General features: G+C 38.2%; 1 protein-coding gene across 9 annotated transcripts in view; it reads right to left on the reverse strand.

Moving 5' to 3' along the window:
• LOC124638030 (ran-binding protein 9) overlaps window positions 1-16,573 on the reverse strand; it is a 47,937-nt gene extending 31,364 nt beyond the window's left edge. For 5 of the 9 annotated variants that reach the window (XM_047174806.1, XM_047174804.1, XM_047174803.1 and 2 more), the window contains exon 1: window positions 16,349-16,573. In XM_047174806.1, coding sequence (XP_047030762.1) covers window positions 16,349-16,562 — 214 coding nt within the window. In that variant the 5' untranslated portion in view covers window positions 16,563-16,573. The remainder of the gene's footprint in view (window positions 1-16,348) is intronic. The other 4 variants (XM_047174812.1, XM_047174811.1, XM_047174805.1 and 1 more) reach the window with 3 other exon arrangements.
• Window positions 16,574-16,722: the final 149 nt, after the last annotated feature.

The raw sequence follows: 16,722 nt of genomic DNA on the forward strand, positions 1-16,722 counted from the left end.
TCTTACTATTCGTAGTAAGTATTTTTGAAGTGAAAACTGCTTAGGCGTGCGAGTGAAAAAGTCAAGTTGTTTCGGAGCCTATTTATGTCAAGCAAAAACACAATCAAATCCTTCCTCTTTATTCTACGTGTAGGATGATATGCACATTCAACGGCAACGTTACTATTCAAGTTTTTACTTTGTTTTTACCGGTGAGATTTATTTTTATTTCATCTTTTGTATCCATATTGTATAGGGAATAAGATAAAAATTAAAACAACAATATAAAGTAATTATTAGGATTGTATGAAAAATCAAACAAAGCAACCGAGGTGAACTTGACCTGCCATTGGCTGTGTTTGGCCTCCATACATTTATTTGGCAGCGATAAAACAACACGATAAGCACTCTTTGACCTCTTTCACTCAGACATTTCTGATAAACAATTAATTATACGGCGAAACCAGTTTTTGTTAAGAAAGGAAGCAATAGCTCATTAATGATTTATTAGAGGCGCCTCTTTAAATACAAAATCATGTAATACTTCGTCGGAATCGAAAACCCTGTTGGCATAACACGTGCAAAATCAGCAAACTACCAGAACACACAATAATTGCAAATTCTTTATACTTATCGTACTGAATTCTATGTAAGCAGATCTTGAGTACATTGAAACATATTTAAAGAATAGGTGAAGACACATGATCAGCGCCTCTAAACGCCAACCAGCAGTTTGATGCGGAAGCGGAAACCGTAGGCAAGAGAGGAGTTTAAACGTCCTCCCTTTAGTTATTGAAATGGGAGGTTGGCGTTCCGTGTGACCCTCCGTATTAACTGACTGCACAAGAAATACGGGGACTTTCAATAACAGTAAGCAATTCAAAAGTATGTCACGAACCGACAAACTTTCACTACCATCAGCTACCGGGGTTGCATAATTATGCTTAGCCGACTTACAATCCAATTATAATTCACCTTTAGACAGACCTCACGCACTTGTATAAGCTGACATTTTCTACGTATATGTATAAGCGCAGCTAATTATTCAGTTAATCTATAGTTTTCTTTAGTAAATAGTTGAATAGCATACATTTCGTTTCATAACTCAGTATGAACTAATTTCACTAGGTACGAGCAGAATCAGATAAAATCTCAATTCTACCGTGAATACACCGGGCTCTCTTCTTTTGAATTGATAATCAGCTTATTTTTGATAGATCTGACTGTGATGTAATTTTGCAGTGTAATTTAGCTGTGCGCCAGAAAACCTGACTTTGAACGCTACTTCCTGACCGCAGGAGTATTAAATTAGTATTAAAATACGCTCCTCGAAAAAATAACCCGCCATTGTGAACAAGTTATTGTTATAATTACAAAACAGAACTACGTGTTAACAAAATGTATCTGTATCACAAAGGGCCTGAGTTTCAAATGAAATTGAGTTAAATAGAGTCGTACGTCGGGGCTTCGACGAGGCCAGTACTACAAATAGATACAAGGAAAAATAGACGGTAACACGTCAAGTTTGGGTGTATTTGTGAATGAAGAGCATCAGCAGGGGGAGTGGCAGTGGGGGGAGCACGTGGCGGGCGACCCGACGCAGGCGAGCTTGACCCAGTTACTAGATGCACCATTTCGGTCCCGTTTTGAAAGCAAGGGCGGCCCTTTGCCGACGTTGCTATGACTGGAGCCTGTGTGCCTCTTCCCAACACTCCTTTGTTCGTTCAACGCTGACTTACTGCGTCTTATTTTGACGTGCCTTCTGACGCCAACGTGATTGCGTCGACATCCGATGTGAGTTGTTTAAGGAAATCGCTAAGAGATTGTTAAATACCCGTCTAGTATAAACATCAGTAACACCGGCACTAGATTAACGGTAGCTATGGATCTAAACTTGTAACATTTGGCAAGGTGCCGTGACATGAACTCGGTGTCGCTTCTCCAACACACTATAGTCTACAGCTCTTATAAAATATTAATCCGTATGATTACTATATTTACCATCTTAAACAGCTGATATCTTTTATTTTACACAACATTAGGTTACTGGTTTTAGATTATTGCGTAGTTATCGCAAGTAGTATGCAAGGCAAAATTACCGAAGATCCCCCGATAGATAAGTAGGTAGGTAAATAAAATATGAAAGATTTAAGTATATAAAAGTAAAACAGCGCTCAGTTGCGCGCGGTCCGGGAACAAAGAGTGGAGAACAATGCGCTGTAGCGTTGCTCGCTGATCAGCGCAGGCTGGCGGCACTCGTAAATTATATTCAAGGCATGGTTCATCGAGTGGCAGACAATAGGCGACACGCCGTGATAGCGACACACGACACTTTGATCTGGCGCGCATTTCAATATCAAACAAACATAGGTACCAGGAAATGCTGAAATAACACGAGCTCACTCCAGATGATATTATTAGAAACTGACCTAAACCAGAAGCGATCATAGCGACTCTACTCTCTATGAATATTATATTCAACGTTCAATCTACAGTCAATGCAATGATTACAAGGCATTGCGATACAAAAAAAACTGTAGCACCTCAGCACGAGTAACAGAATTATCGACGGTACACTAAAGCACAGATGACTAAATAGTTACTACTGCAGTAAAAAGATAAACACTCCCGAGTCTAAGATAAGAAAACAGATGAGTTTAAGAACAGGGAACACAACCTTACAAGCGAAAAGGCAAAAAGTCATAATAAATGATGAAGTGCAGTTAACTAGAGGAGAAACCGTGAGAATGTTTCTTTACAGAAAAAGAACTTTGTCAATAGCATTGAGTATGGCGACATTATCACAGATATCACCAGGTCATTATGACTGTCGCGAATTAATAAGTATCTGCAAACATTGATTCATAGCTATGTAAGTCGCGTCACCCCTCTGAGCTATGCACGTTGTACAGGATGCCCTCCAACCAACATGACCTCATTACCGATACACCCTCGTCCCTTGAGCTCTATCACTTGTCATACTAGAGGGTATCAGCAGTAAAATATATCTATGATGCGTAATTTGAATATACATTTGCATAAGGTCTGTTTATTAAAATGCTCGAGTACATATTTAACTGCAGTATGAATCAAGTGCATTCAACTTTTGATTACGTATTATTGTAAGATGCACAGGCGTTAATAACAAGAAGTGAATTAAATAAACTCATTATCTTTGTTCTAAACTAGCTTCTGCCCGCGACTTCGTACGCGGATCCTGTCCCTTATGCCAGCGACTACGGGGTCAGCAAAATCAAAGATCTGAATAGTCGCAATAGACGTGACCATAGGGATAAAAGTTGAGATTCTAATTAGTCCGCATTTAAGTTGTGTGAGGCAAAAATATTACACGTATTATTACGTAAAAAAACATGAAATAGATGACAAAGTCGTGGTGACTTAGTGGAATTCGTTGTGGTTTAGTGGGTAGAGAACCAATCTCTCAAGTATGAGCGTGCGTCTTTGATTCCAGGTCTGGCAAGTGCCTGCCAATGCAACTTTTCTAAGTTCGTATGTACTTTCTACGTGTATTTTGGATACCAATGACCGTTATTTAGAGGGGATGTTAAACTGTAGGTTCCGACTGTCATTGAACATTCTTGGCAGTCGTTATGGGTAGTCAGAAGCCAGTAAGTCTTACCAAGGGGTGTTGGGTTGAGCGGGTAACCGGGTTGTGGAGGTCAGATAAGCAGTCGCTCCTTGTAAAACACTGGTACTCAGTTGCATCGTGACTGGATGTCGACCCTAACATAATTGGGACAAAGGCTCTTGAGATAATAACGACAATAATAATGAGATATAGGCACCGCAGAACATCTGAAGCTGATGACGGGGAGTAGCGACCCCGCGGGGCTATAATATATACTGAGTTCTCCAGGGAGTGCATACTGTCCCCCATCTCCGGCCGGTCGGAGTGGACCATGACGGGGGTAGGTCTCACGCCTCTGGCTTGGCTTGGCCGTCCAGAGTGGAGTCGCTAGAGCAGGATTAGTAGCCCTGCTCGGAGGGTAGGTGCCTCATGGTAAGCACAGGGAGCGCGTAATCTGCGTTTAAAGTCCGCCGAGGTATCCTCACCCTTCAGCCGCTCATGGTTCCCGGGGGCCCAGTAAGTGAGGTGGCGAGTCTCCACCTGCCGTTTTTACATGTACCTAATACATTGTCATCCACTAACATCCCATCACAATAGCCCAAGTAGTTTTCGTCCATAGTTAGCAATAGTTTAGCACAGAACCGGGGATTGTCTTTTTTTTAACGACGTCCACCGGGGATTGTCCTTGGGTTCATTTCTATAGTGTATAAAGGGATAATCGTCGGTTTTGTGTCACCATTTCATTAAAGTTGTCTCAAAAGGGCTTCAGCGTGTTGGCTTCGGCCCCACGTTTGCTAAAACGTCATATCTTCATATGCTTCATATAGTCTAGCAGGGCTCCTGGAGTTCCACTTCAGGTATATTAACATCTTCAATTTTTATAAGTCAACAGAGAATGCTTATCAGATTGAACAACTTTTGCTAAAACGTCATACCTCTATATGCTATAGTCCAGCTGGGCCCCTGGAGTTCCACATCAGGTGTTTTAGATCTTCAATTTGTATAAGTCAATAGAAAGTGCTTATCAAATTGAACAACTTTTGCTAAAACGTCATACCTGTATATGGTACAGAGAAGCTGGGCTCTTGGGGTTCCACATCAGGTATTCCTACTTAAAATTTATTATCTCAGCTGAAAATACTCATCAAATGAAACAATTTTTGCCAAGGCACCATATTAGTATCTCTTATAGTTTTATTGGTCTGTTGCGAGTTCTGCACCAGGTCTTCAAGTTTCGAAGATAAATTATAGCCTATATGTTGACCAGGCTTAATACTGATACAACAAAGAAAAAATCATTGAAATCCGTCCAGTAGTTCCGAAGATTAGCGTGTACAAACAAACAGACATACAGACATACAGACAAACAGACAGATTTTTTTTTTGGATTTGTGCTCCATTACTGATTCTAAACCCCACCCAATTACAATTTTTTTAATATATTCAATGTACAGACACAGTTTTTTTACAGATTTATTATACAAGGTGTTGATTTGCATTTGTGCCATAGTTCAGGAGGAGGACATACAATACGTAAATAATCGATTGGAATTACAGTAGATGGGAAATAACTAATATGCACTGCTTTTTTTGTCATTGTAATGTCGTGGTATTTCCGAAGTAATCCAATTTTATGAATGAAATTTATGAGTGATCGTTGCGTATGCTTTATGTTTGCGTTTGTGTGAGGGTGCAGCACGGTTTTAACGCCAGTAACATACGCGCCAAGTTTCAATAAGGCTAGATGACATTTACGGAATTCCGAAAAAAAAATTAAAGAAAAAAAATTACGTACCAATTTTTTTATTGATTTGGATCGAGAATCATTAGCATAATTACCTCCTTGAATATGGCACGGATGCAAATCAACAGCTTGTATGTATATGTAATAGATAATAATTTGAATTAATTGAAATTGAAGAAGAACAGAAAGTCGAAGTGGTTTCTTCGTTCGAACACAAAGAAAATTCTATTGTAATAAATTCTATTTTAATAGTTGGTAGCCCACATGCGGTGTGATAAGTGAAGACAATACCGAGCAAAGTCGACCCGTGTTCCTGCCAATGTTCACTGCTATTAAAATTATTATTCACGAAGGTAAAACCATATTGCTAAACCAGAGATGAACGAGAACTGGTAAAACAATAGTAGGTAAGTTAATATCGTAACTCGTAACTCAGTTTAAGAAAACTGAAATATGCTGGGCATAGCTTAGGAAAACGAAGGAATATAAATTATTCGACCACCATAAAAGAAAATCGTAAAAGGCAGATTGAAAACCAAGATGGGCTTTAGCTACTGAAGACGCTAAATGCGCTCTACGCTCGGAAGACAAAAGTTAAATATTTAGAGGGTGAATCAAAATAGTTGATTTGTCACTTTCAATATAAATGGGGGTCCATAAATCCTTAAAACTATGATAAGTAAATAATACGCCTATCTAGGCCTTGTAGGATTTGTGGAATGAATCTTTGTATTATTTAATAAACGTATTTTAAGTTAAGTATGTAGGGATCAGCAGTTTCCCTCTCGAAAAAGGTTACTAGTGTACAATTGCCAACACATAGCGATCTTTGGCCTTATGATCACAGATTGCCGCATCAAACAGTAACTCATGAATACTACAGCTGAAATCATCTCCACTTCAGTGCCAGGTTTGAAATTTAATATTTATTTGGCACTAGCTTCTGCCCGCGACTTCGTACGCGGATCCTGTCCCTTATGCCAGCGACTACGGGGTCAGCAAAATCAAAGATCTGAATAGTCTGATATTGAATTTTAAGGGCCCGTTGACTTGAAAACAACGGAATACGCATAACCATTAGAAACGTTCCATATATTTAATTTTTGTACTTTAACGGCAAAAGCACAGCAGACTAAACAAAACGCTGAGAACTGAACCGCAATAGACGTGACCATAGGGATAAAAGTAGTGATTCTAATTAGTCCGCGTAAAAAAACATTAAATAGATGACAAAGTCGTGGTGGTTTAGTGGGTAGAGAACCAATCTCTCAAGTATGAGCGTGCGTCTTTGATTCCAGGTCTGGCAAGTGCCTGCCAATGTAACTTTTCTAAGTTCGTATGTACTTTCTACGTATATTTTGGATACCAATGACCGTTATTTGGAGGGGATGTTAAACTGTAGGTTCCGGCTGTCATTGAACATTCTTGGCAGTCGTTATGGGTAGTCAGAAGCCAGTAAGTCTTACCAAGGGGTGTTGGGTTGAGCGGGTAACCGGTTTGTGGACGTCAGATAGGCAGTCGCTCCTTGTAAATACTGGTACTCAGTTGCATCGTGACTGGAAGTCGACCCTAACATAATTGGGACAAAGGCTCTTGAGATAATAACGACAATAATAATGAGATATAGGCACTGCAGGACATCTGAGGCTGATGACGGGGAGTAGCGACCCCGCGGGGCTATATATACTGAGTTCTCCAGGGAGAGTATACTGTCCCCCATCTCCGGCCGGTCGGAGTGAACTATGACGGGGGTAGGTCTCACGCCTCTGGCTTGGCTTGGCCGTCCAGAGTGGAGTCGCTAGAGCAGGATTAGTAGCCCTGCTCGGAGGGTAGGTGCCTCATGGTAAGCACAGGGAGCGCGTAATCTGCGTTTAAAGTCCGCCGAGGTGTCCTCACCCTTCAGCCGCTCATGTCCCTGTTGCCCTCTTGTTGCTATTCAGTGACTGGTTCCCGGGGGCCCAGTAAGTGAGGTGGCGAGTCTCCACCTGCCATTTTTACATGTACCTAATACATTGTCATCCACTAATATCCCATCACAATAGCCCAAGTAGTTTTCCTCCATAGTTAGCAATAGTTTAGCACAGTACCGGGGATTGTCTTTTTTTTTAACGACGTCCACCGGGGATTGTCCTTGGGTTCATTTTTATAGTGTTTAAAGGGATAATCGTCGGTTTTGTCATTTGTTTAGGGCTTCAGCGTGTTGGCTTCGGCCCCACGTTTGCCTCCCAAAAATTCGGAACTTTGTAGTCCCGAGGTCTGGAAGAGACATACAAAATAATAATGAGATATAATAATGTTGTTGTATCTTCGTTATTATTTTGTTTGTGAGAGAGAGAAAAAAATACGTGTCCATTATTTTAGGGTTATCTTAAAGACGGACTAATTACTTTTTTTGATTCACCATACCTATTTCATAACATTAATTTCTATACATTTCAAGTGTAGTATTGCTCTTGAAGTTCCACATCAGGTGTTCCAGATCTTCGATGTTTATATGTACGTCAATAGAGAGTGCTTATCAGATTGAACCACTTTTGCTAAAACGTCATATCTTCATATGCTATAGTCTAGCTGGGCTCCTGGAGTTCCACATCAGGTGTTTTAGAGAGTGCTTATCAGATTGAACAACTTTTGCTAAAACGTCATACCTCTATATGCTATAGTCTAGCTGGGCCCCTGGAGTTCCACATCAGGTGTTTTAGATCTTCAATTTATATAAGTCAATAGAAAGTGCTTATCAAATTGAACAACTTTTGCTAAAACGTCATGCCTGTATATGGTACAGAAAAGCTGGGCTCTTGGGGTTCCACATCAGGTGTTCCAGATCTTAAAATTTATTATCTCAACTGAAAATGCTCATCACATGAAACAATTTTTGCCATGGCACCATTTTTGTATCTCTTATAGTTTTGTTGGTCTGTTGGTGTTCTGCATCAGGTCTTCAAGTTTCGAAGATAAATTATAGCCTATATGTTGACCAGGCTTAATACTGATACAACAAAGAAAAAATCATTGAAATCCGTCCAGTAGTTCCGAAGATTAGCGTGTACAAACAAACAGACATACAGACATACAGACAGAATTTTTTTTTTTGGATTTGTGCTCCATCACTGTTTCTAAACCCCACTCAATTATTATTTTTTTAATATATTCAATGTACAGACACAGTTTTTTTACAGATTTATTATATGTATAGATGTTGTGCACTTGGTCCGGCGTCATCAGTCATCCGCAACTATTATAAACATTATTATAATTTGTAACATCATCAATTAACAGTATAAAACTAAATTACGTGAGTGTATTTGAATCAGTATGAGGTAAATTGGTTACTGGTAACAATGGATTTGAAGAGATTGCACGTGTAAAACACAATAATAGACAAATGTCAGCAAATCACTTTCGTGCTGAAGAATATGAAAATGCTTTTAAACAAAAGTTTGATGTAACCGCTTTATCACACTTGAGTTTTAAACTTTGTTGTGGCTTGAGAGACAACTTGCGATTTCCCTGGAGAGCCTCGAGATAGAGAGTGGCCGGGTCACCATGAGCTTTTGATCACATTCAGTTTAAATTGAGGCTTCTCAAACTCATTACAAATATTACAATATGGAAGGTTATGTATTATTCAAAGCCATGCCTGCATGTTTTCAAGACCGATTTTTTTATTTGGTATCATTTAACTCCTGCAAGCATGATTTTACTTTTTTTTTTATCTCTGAATATTAAACCTCAAAGAGTTTCTTCTAACATAATGTAGGAAAGTTAGCAGTCCAAAATAAAATGAACCTTATAAACTTGTCAGCTGAACACCTCCAGTTCAGTTAGTGTTGGGCAGATAAAGCTGAATGTGAAGAATGCATCACGGTATTTACATCGCATATTTATCGTGTAATCCTCCTGTGATTACCCACTCGAACTAGGAAACATGATAATAGTGAGCATTGCCAACAATTGAATAGGGTATTTTAGTCTAGATGAGAAAAAAATTAAAAGTGTATTACAATGATTGTTCTGAGGAAAAGCAATCGGGAAATGTTAGTTTCACTTCGTAAGGTACATAAATATATTTTTTATTGCAGTTTAAAGTTTTTAGGTTTTTTTATCTGTCTTTGAACACTACGAAATGTCGCCGCCATGCTAATGACGTCATTACGGTAGTAAACAAAAGTGTATAACCTCTAAATATTATCCACATTTCCCAAAGTATTGATTCTTGAAGTAGTTAACCTATCATTAAAGAGTATATTTCATTAGATAGGTAATGTTAATACAGTTACTTACATCAAAGTGATCTTCACAAAAGTATAAACGAGATTTATCTGATAACAGTCCGGGATCTCGTCTCGCAACTTTTAACCAAGTGTTTCTCATATTTATATCCACTGGTACTTGAATCCATAATTTGTCTGGTGTTTTTACACTAGTGTTCTCACATTCAGAAACAACACACCAACGATACGGAGCATAATTACTCATTATTAAAATTTTCAATACATATCAAAATATGTATTACTGACAGCTGTAGTTTGTTTACTAACGTAATGACGTCATGACCAAAAAACAATCATGGCGTCCGTTGTGTGCCGCGTTTTCGCGAAATACGCGCGAAATTTGAAATTATGATAAAACAATTAATTTATATTCGTACATAACGTGAGAACTAAAATATTTTTAATTTTTTAGAGATATATTAAGACTAAAGAATTTATTTAAGATATATTTCAAAAATGCATGTAATACCCTATTGGCGTCGACTCGCCCCCAACGCTCGGTGCACCGCACGAACACAAAGCGAGCCCAGCAGCCGCCTGTGGGGGGCGCTGGCCACTGCACCAGGACGCTCCTCTTTACTATACTATGACCTTTTTATTTTAAGAGAAAGCTTCAGAAATACAAAATACACTACTACAGCATAGCACAGCATTAGCTACCTTACATTTTTTAACGTTACTTTAAGTACCCACAGTATTGTAACACAAAGTCGGATCCTCGACACAAGCACCAGGGGAGATCGGTACATGTTGCTTTCACTCACGAGCTCTCGTCAAGCCGACTCCTCGGCTCAAGAGGGACTCCCCACAAGAACTAAGCAACCTCCACAGGGTATGCAGCGCTCTCACATACGAGGGAGGGTGAAGAGGATGCATTTGCAAATTGTACTGCTATTATTTTTTGTCAAAAGTAAGCAAACCTTCGTTGAGCAAAGTGCATATTTAAATGTGGAAGTGGAATTAAATTAATTATAATTTAGAATTAATTATGATTATTCAGAATGCGAAACTTCAATAATATATGTAATTATATATTCGCCGCGTATCAGGAACCTTGGTTGTAGCTTGTTTTTTGTCGCACGAGTAAATATTGTTAACTACCTGACCAGTTGCCTCGTCAAAACGTGTTTCATTAACTTATTCAAATGTATTTATTTATGCCATCGGTTTTAGTCGACTTGCACATGTTAACAGTTTCATTCATTCATTATTCGTTAACAATTTATCAATTGTATTGTTTCGATTCGAACTATTTTAATGGATTACTTGGTACTTTACGAGTAAAGGCTGGAGTTTTTGCGTAATGTGCATTGTACAGTTAGGTCGGAAACTGGTCGGCAGTGAGCGCGTCATAATACGGTATCTCTATACAAGACCGGCGCGGCACGCTCTGCTCACAACCAAGGCTTTACGAATCACAGTACTATAGTAGGGATTGTCAACCATGTTTCCCGTCGCAATAAAAAAACAACATGGACCAATAACATATTGTATTTCATATTCCTGTCATTCTTATAACATCAGATGCTATAAGAATAAGTAACGTATCTTGAATTAACTGAAGCGAATTTATCTTGAATTCTCTGCTCCATCTGACACAAAGCGAATGCTGTGGGAACCCCTCAATAAGTGCAATCACGGTATTCACTCACATAATATAATACTCGGCTCTATTGCGAATGTTATTGTGTTGTTATTGTTGTTGTTATTTTATCCATATGTCCCTGGGCTGCGAATTCTCCTCCTACCACAAACATTGTTGAAAATAAGGGCTACCAAACAGGAGTCAACTCAGTATCAGAAATTAATATCAAATGGGAATTTTTTTAAACCGTTTTTGAAACTACTCTTGTTAATGAGTTAAAAGTTGTGTTAGTCTTTGTTTGCGGAAAAAGAAAATAAATTAAGAAATTCTATATTATTATGCACTGTAATGATCTGTTGCAAACACTATTCGCTCAGGATTCAGTACCAATAAGGCAGCATAATTGAAACCAACCTTTTTGAAAATATCTTTTATATACATTCCTATTCAATGGTGTATTGAATCTCATATGATCTAAAAGATTCAAAGACGAGTTAGATTTGGTTCAAAGTTTCAGCAACTTTGTAACTGTGAAGAGACAGCTACCTAACTTTATATTCAGTAAAAGCAAACTTATCAAATCAGGTTTATACAAAGTTGTTTAAAATGTCTTCAATAAACACATTACCTTACCAATACACTCGGCCATATGAACTAACTGTGCACACTAAATCCTCATAAAGTTTGCGAAGCTTCGCATAGAAACAGCACACAGCTCGTTTCATAACAATTTGTCACTTTGTTTTCACAACTTAATTGAAAACCCTCATTTGTTTTATGTACTAAGACCCTTATGCGTGGAACTACTTTATTATCTAAGCTTGTAATTACCTAATCCATATTGAAGTCAGTCCCATGAAACAATATAAATAGGTCTAGCAGAATTTGACCAAAACATTGTGGAGAAGCATAAAGCTTGTTGACAGGCCAAAGTTTCAATGCGAGAGTAGAATGAGTTCGGAAACAAACAAAAAGCAATGTGGACAACATGAGCGATCAGCCTAGAGCAACTAGTTGGTTAACAGGTTTGGTGGGTCGTTAGCCTCGCGCATTGTGCCGGGGACGAGGACCTGCCAGCTTCTCGCATCAGGACTGGATATACCAAACTATCTTTATTTTTTGACAGTGAAACACTGAAATATTTCTCAGTCAAAGCCATGATTCGCGAGATAGTTACATGCGAGCTTAGTGCTTAAGTCTTGATCTTGGAGCGCGCAGGCGTACCACATATCGCTCGTTACATTTTAATACAATAATAATACAATTTATTAAGTGTGATGCGCTTAAGTTTATTGAGCTAGCGGTGACCTGGTGCCCTATTGACCGTCGGGTCCTTCGCTCCAATTTTTCCGACATCCCCGAAAAATAGCTTGAAATACGCAGAATTAGCGAATGTCAGACAGAACACCTTCATGTGACCTACAAGTTCACACAGAAGAGCAATATAAACGCGTAGTGAGTATTATAAAAAAGTTACTAAGTACACACGCCCACATGATTCGAAGTAATTACAAATCAGTTTTATTGAAGAACAAGCCCGACATCATCAACTCGTTATTGCTTCACGGCTATGAAATCTGATTTGTTTCAGTTGACCAGTTCGCTTGTGTCTTAACTAAAGTTAGGTCTACCTTAAGTACATGCAACGTCAGAGTGGGCTCTTCTTAATGCGTAACGGTATAACGCGCTGCCGATTGCAAATATTAAATTATTAAAACATGAACTACAAACATCCAAAAGTGCTGCCAAAAATCAAATTGCCAGCGCTCACTTGTGTACAAATAGCACGTAAACGAACTCAAGTGGGAGGAGGAGCATTAGCGAAGCTACGCGAGATTATTAATGCCAGCAGACAACAAAAGGTGGTACAAATTGCATTGTCAGCACCCCCGGGGTCCTTGCCCCAAGTCTAGACGCGGAATTAGGCGGAGTGCACCGGCGTGAACCGGGGCCGGGCACACTGCAAGCGCAGTAGTCGGTCAACAACCGGCGCGTCAGACCCCGGTCGATAAAGGGCCCCGAGCGTACCCGAGCGCCAATCCCCTTACACCACGAATTTCTGCAACTCGACATGCACTTCGACAAACGTGTTCCTCAATACTGTAAATCATAAAACTTTATTAGCTCTACTGTTTCCACTTGGGACATGCTTCAATTCTTAAAGCAATTTTTTGTTTGAAGCAATCGTTCATACAAAATAGAAACGCAGACCTATATAATTTTTAACAATAATGTAAATTTATTGTTACTTCAGACTATTTTTAAAAGATTTCGAAAACACACATAGACTAAAATTCTTAAACGTTGTCCAAAAGTAGTTTCATAAAACTTAAGTTTGCTTTCCATATTAAATTCCAAATGATTTGTAGGAAAATATAGTCTATTAATTAAAGCCATAATAATTTTGTTGAATGTTTCACCTATCGCATAACAATTTCACGACGAGGAGAAGGGGGAAACGCTGAAAGTTCCCTAAAGAAGGGACTGTGACCGGTAGCACAAAAAACCTTCTACTATTTTGTAAAATGGTAGGGAATTTTTTTTTGTTTTAACATAAGTGGGCAAAAATTATCTTCATGTTACCATTACATACGACCAGGCAATGCTATGAACACTTCAATCTAATACATCATCGCATCACTGGCCTCTCAGGAGTACATAAATCATCACCATACATTGGCAGTCTACCGTCACATCAGCTTATGTTTGTACCTCTCGACAACGCTCACAACTGCTTCAATAACACTACGCCAAAGATATAACGCCAACATGTATACTCTGTATGAGAGGAAAAGGAAAAGAGGACGCTCGCTGTACCGATACGACTCTAGAAGCGGGACCAACTATCACGTTCCTCATCATCAAGAAATCAAAATCATTAAAGAATGAATGATGAAAAAGTTGAGAAACGATAATGAAAAAGGCATATTGATCATGACAAGTCTATTTGATAACTTCGGTAACTGACTGGTTCTCATAGACCATATTTAGTCTGAAAGCTTGGTAAACGTAAGCATTGTTTATAATCACTGCTCATAATTTTTAATGTAAAGGCAGTATAATAATAATAGTGTAGTGAGATAAGGGGCGCGTTCGACTTACACTTATCACGGTTTACCTGCAAGCTACGTCGCGATCCATACATTACACGCAGTTTTGCGAGTAATATACCACTATTAGTGTATTATTGTAACTTGGCTCAATCATTTCTGTATGTCTCGTCTCTTGAACCTTGGAATAATCAAAGTTCAAGAGAGCTAAACAAACAATCCAACTATGCACATTAAAAATAGCAGTAAACTGCATTTTATCAGGTCCTGAATCTGATAAGTAAATAAATAAACATTGGGAGTAGGCAAGCATGGGGCAGAAAGCTTTCGCCCTATTTTAGAACAGACCAAAATCATTTGATAAAATCTAAGCATTGCTTGCAGTAAGATAAGATGGGCACTGGATATTTTAATTATTATTGTACACCTAGCTTTCCTAACTTTAACACTGTTTTAAATGTAAACAATATACTAGCAAATAGAACTTGTTGAGTCGTTGATAGCAAGTGCAGCTAAAGTGAGTAAAGTACAATTTAATTTGTGTTTTGTTATTTATGTGAAGCATTTTTATCATAATGTCTGCTGTTTTTTTTCTAAAGTAGACCAATCTCAAACCTACTAATGATATATATCTCCTGTCATTTCACACATTAGGATGTTAAATGGCAGCTGAGACCTACAGTTAAATGTGCCCTCCAAATATTCACAGTAATTGGTAGAAACTAAGAAAAGTCGCAGTGATATTTTCCTGACCTGGAATTTAATCCACACACTCATACTTAAGAGGTTGGCTCCTTACCGCCACTGGAATGCTTAATATCTTAACCACAGCCACAAACGATTTCTTTTATCAATCAAGAAACAAGAACAGGTTTAAAGAAATGATGTATGATAATTATCTGAATAGCCTTTCCCAACTGTGTTAGGTTCAGCTTCTAGTCTAACTGTAGCTGAGAACCAAACTTTTGACTACCTTTAACAATGGAACAATATGGTCACCCATCCGTGAACTGACCAAGCAAAAGCAGTGCTTAACCTTATGATTGATTGATCCATGCTGGTGTTACTTAGCTACAAGTTCCTCAACCGAAAAGTGATGTATGATATTACAAGTAATTGAACGTTATGGCTTTTACGCATGTTTGACTATGATAGAAGTGATAACCTCTTTAGTGTAGACCTTGAGCTGCCGTGGTCCAACAGACAGGTGAATACATTTACATAACATTACAGATTTATGCAACTGTATGAACTTGATAGATTTGCACAACAGTTTTGATAACTAGAGTCAGCAGAATAAAGACCTGATTTGTAGATTCTAGTTATAGTAGTTATTGAGCTTTAGTAGTATGGGGAACCCACAGAACTTAGTATTTACTGCAAGAGCTTATTTCTTTAGTGTTATATTAGTAAAAAATAAGGCTTTGTTAGAAAGTTACAAAAAATTAATTTATCAGTAGTAGAAAAAAGTAAAACATAAATTCCTTTGTTATACAATGTGATTTATAACACAATTGAAAGTTGTAGCCTCTATGTATACTTAGTTGTAGAATAACCAAGATCAATATTAGTGGGATCAGTATAGAATAAACTAGGAAGAAAAACTTCAATCATTATTTGTCTCTTACCATATTGAAATTGAAATAAACCACGAAGAACTAGTAAATATAAGTATTGTATTGCTTTCCAGTATTTGTAACAGATTACATATTAACTAAATAAAAGAATGCCACAAACAAGTAGTCATGAACATGTATATACATATTTTTTGTCTGCCATTTTAGAGGAGGAGACCTTGTAAACTCTATCATGGATTTGTCGCCTGAGACAAAGAATAACGACTTTTACGTGTTGCTCGATGCATTTTAACCTATTTCTACAAAAACCACTTCTTCAGCTATCTTTCATTCCTAGCATGTTGTTACAAAATACACGATCAGCTGATTTCTTTGTTTGACTACTGCAACGATAGTCACCGCACTACAAGCTGTTATGACACGTCAGACGCCTTAAATGTAATATTTAACTAAACAAAACTCTTGTCAATAAGTTGAGCATTGCTTTAAAATGTTTTGACGAGTAGTTTTGCGATCTACAAATCCATAAACAAACCTTGAAAGTTCTTACCTTTGTAATGGACTCGTAGATTATTTTGCGACAACCCGATGTAGCTGAATTTGTCTTTAGTACTCCATGATCTTGGTAATGGGGTTTCCTCTTCGTTCACATTTGGATATAGCAATTTTAAACGATCTACAGTATCACTTTGCACTTGATTTTGGGAATCCATCATTCCCCGTCCACTACCCATCGCAGCCATTTCTAATTTCCGTAATTTCATGTCATGTCAGTGACGTCACGAAACGATAGTCTTTTCAAAGCTTTCGAAAGATGGCAGCACAAGACCCAAATATAGACTGTGTGCAATAAGATTTGTACGGTTATCGCTATTTACGGTTTAGTTTATGGTTATAATGCAATTTAATATTATAAATGCAATT

The sequence above is a fragment of the Helicoverpa zea genome, chromosome 17 (genome assembly GCF_022581195.2).
Source record: "Helicoverpa zea isolate HzStark_Cry1AcR chromosome 17, ilHelZeax1.1, whole genome shotgun sequence".
NCBI lineage: Eukaryota > Metazoa > Arthropoda > Insecta > Lepidoptera > Noctuidae > Helicoverpa > Helicoverpa zea.